The following is an 8,216-nucleotide window of genomic DNA, read 5'->3' on the forward strand; positions in this document are numbered from 1 at the left end:
AACCATTCTTGCATTTCTGGAATAAATCCTACTTGATTGTGGTGTATGATCCTTTTAAAAAAATGTTTATTTGGGGCGCCTGGGTGGCTCAGTCGGTTAAGCATCCGACTTCGGCTCAGGTCATGATCTCGCAGTTCGTGAGTTCAAGCCCCGCGTCGGGCTCTGTGCTGACAGCTCAGAGCCTGGAGCCTGTTCCAGATTCTGTGTCTCCCTCTCTCTCTGACCCTCCCCCATTCATGCTCTGTCTCTCTCTGTCTCAAAAATAAATAAACGTTAACAAAAAAATAAAAAATAAAAAAAATGTTTATTTATTTATTTGTTTTAGGGAGAGAGAGACAGAGCATGAGTGGGAGAGGGGCAGAGAGAGAGGGAGACACACAGAATCTGAAGCAGGCTCAGGCTCTGAGGTGTCAGCACAGAGCCCAATGCAGGGCTTGAACTCACAGACTATAAGATCATGACCTGAGCTGAAGTTGGATGCTTAACTGACTGAGCCACCCTGGTGCCCCATGTACGATCCATTTAATGTGTTCTTGAATTCAGTTTGATAGTGTTTGATTGAGGGTCTTTGTATCTATTTTAATGAGGGATATTGGCCTGTAATTTTCTTGTAGTATCCTTGTCTGGCTTTGGTATTAGGGTAATGCTGTTATTATAAAATGTTCTCTCCTCTTCAGTTTTTTGGAAGAGTTTGAGAAGGATTGGTATGACCTCTTATTTTAATATCTGGTAGGATTCAACAATAAAAGCATCAGGTCATAAGCTTTTCTTTGTTGAGAGGTTTGATTATAGATTCAATCTCTTGTTATTGGTCTGTTTAGATTTTATATTTCTTCATGACTCAGTCTTGGCAGGTGATATACGTCTAGCAATTTCTCCATTTCTTCTAGGCTATGTAATTTGTTGGTATATAATTATTCATAGTAGTCTTTTTTAATCTTTGTTTTTCTGTTGTATCAATTGTAACATCTCCTCTTTCATTTCTGATTTTATTTATAGTTGACCCTTGAACAACCCGAGTCAGTCAAAAATCTGCATGTAGCTTTTGACTCCTCCTAAACTTAACTACTAATAGTCTACTGTTGACCAGTCTACTGCTGACCTTACTGATAACAAACAGTTGGCTGTTGATGGTCTCTATTTCATTTTTCATTTCATTCATTGTATTCTTCAGCTCCAGAAGAAGCTGAATTATTTTTAATAATTTCTATCTTTCTGCGAAAGCTCTTACTGTGTTCATGTATCATTTTCCTGATTTACTTGAATTGTCTTTCTGTGTTTTCCTGTAGCTTATTGAGCTTCCTTAAAACATCTATTTTGAATTCTTTATAAGGCAAATCATAGATCTCCAGTCCTTTGGGTTGGTTACTGAAAAATTATTTTGTTCCTTTGGTGGTGTCAGGTTTCCTTGATTTTTCTTATTCCTTGATGTCTTGTGTTGTCTTTGCATTTGAAGACTCAGTCACCTCCTCCAGTCTCTACTGCCCTGCCTTCAGGAGAGAAGTACCTTGGGGCGCCTGGGTGGCGCAGTCGGTTAAGCGTCCGACTTCAGCCAGGTCACGATCTTGCGGTCCGTGAGTTCGAGCCCCGCGTCGGGCTCTGGGCTGATGGCTCAGAGCCTGGAGCCTGTTTCCGGTTCTGTGTCTCCCTCTCTCTCTGCCCCTCCCCCGTTCATGCTCTGTCTCTCTCTGTCCCAAAAATAAAAAAAACGTTGGAAAAAAAAATTTAAAAAAATAAAAAAATAAAAAAAAAAAAAAAAGGAGAGAAATACCTTGTGTTGGCCTTCTAGGTATTTTGAGGCTTTCTCTGAGTTTTTCTATGGATACACCTACTCTATGCTTCTTGCTTCCTCTTAGGCAGAATTCTTAAAATTGTTTGCCTTTTTTTTTTGATCCTGCAAAGCCAGGGCGGGTACCAACAGCCTCCTGTTTGCTTTCCCTAGGGCAGTGTTGAATGCATCGATGCTGAATGCATCAGTACCCATGCATTTTCTTAGTCCTATAGAGTTGTGCCATTTTTCTACATTTTCTCCCTAGCTGTCTGCAAAGGCTTATATTTGTTGCCATTGGGGACCACACAGGTTGACAGCTACAGGGTGGTAGGGTATGTGTGTTAGGCATCTGGAATGTTGGGGGTGCCCATGGGCCAGGTGGAGGGGGACCCACAGGTGAGGTATCACCAGCAGCTCATAGGCCGTCTTCTTGGTGGTATCTGTGAAGTGGTTAGTGGGACCCATGTCTCTTTGATGCCCTCTGAGAGCAACTGGCTGCTGTTCTCCAAGGCCCTTCATTCATAGTCATGTAGCACACCTTAGTATTCTGGAGGAGGCAAGAAAGAAGTTGGCCTCCTTATCCCAGACAGCTGGGGAAGCCAGGTGCTTACTCACATGCTCCCGTTTTCCTCCATGGGAGAAATTATGGGCTGAGAAGGTCTCTCTTGGCACTGAGCCGTGCCCTTTGGGGAGGGGTGACACGGGTACAGAATAACTGTTCATTGTACCCTCTCCAGTGCATCTAATCATGGATAATTTTTCCTCTAACAGTTTACTGGAACTTCCTCCTCTTGCACCTGTTTAGGAGGGTGTATTAGTCATGCTTCTCCAGAGAAATAGAAAGAGTAGGCTTTGTATTCGTGTGTAGAATAAGTTTTATTTTAAGGAATTTGCCTATGTGATTGATTGTGGAGGCTTGGTGGTTCCAAAATCTGATGGAGGAAGTTGGCAGACTGGAGACTTGGGAAAGAGCTGCAGCTCAAGTCCAGAAACAATCAGCTGGTAAACCAGGTAGAACTGATGTTGTAAATGAAGCTTAAAGGCAGTCTGCTGGAAGAATTCCCTCCTGCTCAGGGGAGGGCAGCCTTTTGTTCTATTTGATCCTGCAACTGATTGGACAAGGCCCACCCATATTATGGAGGGCAATCTACTTTACTCTAAATCTGTGAAAATTAAATGTTAATTCCATCCAAAAACATCCTCACAGAAACATCCAGAATAATGTTTGACCAACTATCTTGGCATCATGGCCCAGCCAAATTGAGACATAAAATTAGCCAACAGAGAAGGGATAGAGTAAAAAGTGAGAAATGCTTTCAAGTACAATGACATATCAAACTTATGTTTTTGGTGGTAGTCCATTTCAAAAAAGAATTATTTTTTTTAATAGATACTTGACTCTAAGTATTTTAGAAGATTTAAAACATCCTCCCTAGCTTTAGCGTAAGAATATCTCACCATCCACCAGAATAGTCTGGAGAAATATTCAGAATGCCTTGGACCATGTGGTACTTGTCATGAATTAACTGATCCGTGCTGGTCACAACATTGATTACCATGGATGATGAGATTGGAGATGGGAAGTTCAACGGTACATTAAAAGAATTATTCACCAAGGGTGCCTGGGTGGCTCAGTCAGTTAAGCGTCCAGCTGTTGGTTTAGGCTCAGGTCTTGATCTCACAGTTCATGAGTTTGAGCCTGGAGTCAGGTTCTGCCCTGACAGTGCAGAGCCTGCTTGAGACTCTCTATCTCCCTCTCTCTGCCTCTCCCCCATTTGTGTTCTCTCTCTCTCTCAACACAAACAAATACACTTAAAAAAATAAAAGAATTATTCACCATGATCAAGTGGGATTCATTCCTGGGCTGCAGGTCTGGTTCAATATTCATAAATCAATCAATGTGATATATCACATTAATAAAAGAAAGGATAAGAACCACATAATCTTTTCAATAGAAGCAGAAAAAGCATGTGACAAAATACAGCATCCTTTCTTGATAAAAGCCCTCAAGAAAGCAGGGATAGAAGGAACATAAACATGATAAAAGCCCTATATGAAAGGCCCACAGCTAATACCATCCTCAATGGGGAAAAATCTGAGAGCTTTCCGACTAAGATCAAGAAGGAGACTTTTTTTTAAATAAAATTTTAATTTTAGAATAGTTTTAGATTTATATAAAAGTTGCAAAGATAGTACAGAGCATTCCCATATACCCCCACCCAGTCTTCATTATTATTAGCATTTAATTTACATTAGTATGGTATACTTATCATAATTAATGAACCATATTGATAAATTATTACTAAAGTCCATAATGTATTCATATTTCCCTAGTTGTTATCTAAAGTCCAATTTCTATCCTAAGATTCTATCCAGGAGAGCACATTACACTTAATTCTTGTATCCTTAGGCACCTCTTGATTGTGATAGTTCTCAGACTTTGTTTTTGATGACACTGGCAGTCCTAAGGAGTACTAGTCAGATATTTTGTACAGACCCCATCAATTTGGTTTTATTTGATGTTTTTCTCATGGTTATATTACTGTTATGGGTTTGGGAGATGGGGACCACAGAAGTGAAGTACCATTGTCAGTCATCACATCATATCGAAAGTACATACTATCAACATGACTTAACCATTGCTGATATTAACCTTGGTCATTTGTCTTAGGTAGCATTTGTCAGGTTTCTCCACTTTTTTCCCCCTTGTCACACTGTATTCTTTAGAAGGGGTCCAATACACTATGTTCAACCCACATTTAAGGAGTAGGCAGGTACTCTCTACACTTCATTGAGAGTGCAGTTTCTACCTAAGTTATTTGGAATTCTTCTGAGAGGAAGATTTTCTGTTCTCTTCCATTTATTTCATTATTCAATTATTTATTTATATTAGTATAATAGGTGTTGATTTTATGCTTTTGGTTATAATCTAATGTTATGTTGTTTCTTTTGTTGCTCAAATTGTCCCATCCTTAGTCACCCAGGTCTCTTTCATTTGGTTCCTGTGTCCCTTTAACATACCCTTATCATTGTGGGTTTTGTTGTTGTTGTTGTTGTTGTTGTTGTTGTTGAGTGCTTCCTTTCTGTTGCTACGAGATGCTTCAGGCTCATCTGGTACCTTTTCTGTTTCAGCCTTCAAATCTACCTGTTCTCTGCTCTCTGAGCTGTTGTAAACCTTTTTGCAACATTCTTTTCAGAGATGCTTTTACTTCCTTGTTCTTCAAGCTGTAGATAAGGGGATTCACTAGAGGAGTGACCACACTGTACTGTATGGAAAAAATTAACTCCAGTGGGGAACTTAAGGTTGGCATGAGATAGCGAAGAAAAGCAGATCCATAGAAGAAACTCACTGCAGTGAGGTGGGAGGAGCAGGTGGAGAAGGCCTTGCTTCTGCCTGAGGTGGAGGTGATGCTCAGGATGGTGGAGATAATACGGGTGTAAGAGAAGAAGACCAGGAGTAAGGTTCCAGAGGCATGAATGATGGCAGAGCACACCAGGACTGCAAAGTTGGTGGAGATATCAGAGCAAGACAGAGAGAATAGAGATGGCAGTTCACAGCTGAAGTGAGGTATGACACGAGCCTCACAGAAGTCCAAATTGCAAGCCATGAGGGTGTTAATGAGAGCATCCAGAAAGCCCAGTCCCCATGAGACCCATACCAGACCCCCACACAACTGTTTACTCATCACCTGGTCATAGAGCAGGGGGTTGCAGATGGCAGTATAGCGGTCATAGGCCATGGCAGAGAGCACAAAAGTTTCAGTCCCTGCGATGGAAAACACAAAAAATGCCTGAGCGAGGCAGCTTTCTATGGATACTGATTTCTTCTGAGACAGGAGATTCTCCAGCATCTTGGGCACAGTGACTGAAGTTAAACAAAGATCCAGGAAGGAGAGGTGACTCAAGAAGAAGTACATGGGGGTGTGGAGATGGGAATCCGTCATAATCGCCATCATCATCATCAGGTTCCCCATGATGGTCAGGAGGTAAATTTCCAGGAAAAATGCAAAGAGGAGAATTTGGGTGTGAGGGTCAGCAGATAACCCAAGGAGGATGAATTCTGTGATGGTGCTGTGGTTTCCCAAGACCATGACAGAAGATGTTCCACTGGAATGAAAGCATAAAGAAGCATGAAATATTCACCTTCTTTTTGTGCCACCTCAGAATCTCTACTTTATTCCATGTATGCACATCTTCAGTGTGCTCATCTTTTACACAGATTTTTAAAACATCTACTCTCCCTCCCTCCCAGGATTCTTCCCTCACTTGATTGCCAACCTCACAGGTCCCGAACTCTGAACCAGACCATTAGTACTCTTGTGGCTCCTCTCCCACAAATAACTCTGGAGACCTTCATATAATTTTTCAGTTTAGTCTATGACTGAATGGTTTCATCTCCTTGAACTGTCCTTTGATTGTAACCTACAATACTACTGGTCAAACTATATCCAATACACTTCTTGGAGAAGTGATTCTAATCATCTCTGGTTTCTTGAGTCACACAGTGTTTCATTCTCCATTCAAAAGCTTGTAAGAGTTCGATATTACTTTATAATATCATGCTATATTTATTATATTTCTGCCATTCATGTGTCTCTCTCTAGTGTATTTGGTTATTTAATTCCAAGGACAGTTTCAAAATGTATGTGTGTGTGAGTATATGCATGAGGTGGGAAATGGGGTTAAGAAAGGAGATTGCTGGGAGTGCCTGAGTGGCTCAGTTGGTTGAACATCTGACTCCTCATTTTGGCTCAGGTCATGATCTCATTGTTAGTGAGTTCTAGCCCGGCACCGGGCTCTGTGCTGACAGCTCAAAGCCTGCTTGGGATTCTCTCTCTCCCTCTCTCTTCGCCCCTCCCCTGCTCATGCTCCCTTTCTCTCTCTCAAAAATAAATGAACATTAAAAAAAAAAAAAAAGAAAGGAGATTTCTAATCTATATTTTTAAGATTAACCCTCCCCCACCCCAAAAATTCAGATTCATAGGACTTGTTCAGTTCCTCAGTTTGAACAGTCAGGATTTGCATCTCCTCTATATAAGCCTATGACCAGAACTTTTAATTCTACAGTGCTCCTGAATAATCATAAACTTATCTGGTTGGCATTTAAAGATTACTCAATTTTTGAAGTAATTTCTCCACCAGCAGAGAACCTGTTTTACTTGGTCTTTTCTGTGCTGGGTATTTTAAGCATTGCCCAGGTGGTTCTGCTACCTCTGTGCTACAGAATCAGGCACGAACTGGTCAGACCAGACTTGCCCCGGTGCCCTCATCACTCTCCTATTCTCTGCCTTGACTTCAGCTGAGACTCTGTTGAAAATTTTCCCTACAAATCTTGACCTAAATCCTACCTATTTTTCCATCTCACCTTAATTTCTATTTCTTCCCTTATATATCTGTCTTGATTACCTCCTTCCCTGCCTGGATGGATTATGGAAAAATAATGATCCCTATTATTTCACTGATCCCAATTTATATCTAGGTATTATCAAATGTTTAGCTTTTTCTCTACTGGGAGATCTCAACAAAACTTCAGGGGCTGCATTATTTCAAATTTTAGAATATGGAAATTGAATCTGAAAATGCTGTGGTAACTTCTGGTGTTGAGAGGATTAGTGGATAAGCTTAACATCCCTCCCAGGTCTGTGAAGCTTCCATATCTGTGCTTTTTACACTCTGACTGGCTGACATTCATTTGCTTAAGCATGTCTACTTCTTTTCACTCTATGTTCTCTTTTGTCGCTTACTCTCTGAACTGTTTTGGGCCTTCACCTGGGTATCTATCTTACTCTGGCTTTTAGTAGGATGTATGAGTAGTGTTTCTTTTTCCTCCAAATGTGTTGCTTGTTTATGAAGAATACATTTGGTATTTAATCATCCATATTATCTTAAATCCCGAACATACAGCAGAATGAAAGGCAATAATGGGTGCTCAGGATTTGTTAAATGTAGAAAGAATGAAAGAATAAAGTAAATATGACATGTGCTTTGTTAGAGGAATATACCTAGCTTTAATTCTAACTTTAGAAATAAACAAAACTGGGGTGTCTGTGTGGCTCAGTCAGTTAAGCATACAACTTTGGCTCAGGTCATGATCTCACGGTTCGTGGATTTGAGCCCGGCATCGGGCTCTGTGCTGACAGCTCAGACCCTGGAGCCTGCTTGGGATTCTCTGTCTCCCTCTCTCTCTGCCCCTCCCCCACTCACGCTCTATCCCTCTCTGTCTCTCAAAAATAAATAAATGTAAAAAAAAAAAAAGGAACAAACAAACAAAACTTGGGGCACCTGGGTGGCTCAGTTGGTTAAGCATTGACTTCAGCTCAGGTCATGATCTCATGGTTGGCGAGTTCGAGCCTGGCAATGAGCTCTGTGCTGACAGCTCGGAGCATGGAGCCTGCTTCAGATTCTGTGTCTCCTTCTCTCTCTGCTCCTCTCCTGCTCATGCTCT

The 8,216-nt window shown here is 41.1% G+C and overlaps 1 protein-coding gene across 1 annotated transcript; it reads right to left on the minus strand.

Moving 5' to 3' along the window:
- Positions 1-4,748: 4,748 nt before the first annotated feature.
- LOC112867507 (olfactory receptor 8S1-like) lies at positions 4,749-5,862 on the minus strand. Its single transcript, XM_025930500.2, has one exon. It carries the CDS (start codon positions 5,860-5,862, stop codon positions 4,900-4,902), a length of 963 nt encoding a protein of 320 aa, XP_025786285.1. The 3' UTR covers positions 4,749-4,899.
- Positions 5,863-8,216: the final 2,354 nt, after the last annotated feature.

The sequence above is a fragment of the Puma concolor genome, chromosome B4, assembly GCF_028749965.1.
Source record: "Puma concolor isolate L17-30 chromosome B4, mPumCon1.1.hap2, whole genome shotgun sequence".
NCBI classification, from domain to species: domain Eukaryota; kingdom Metazoa; phylum Chordata; class Mammalia; order Carnivora; family Felidae; genus Puma; species Puma concolor.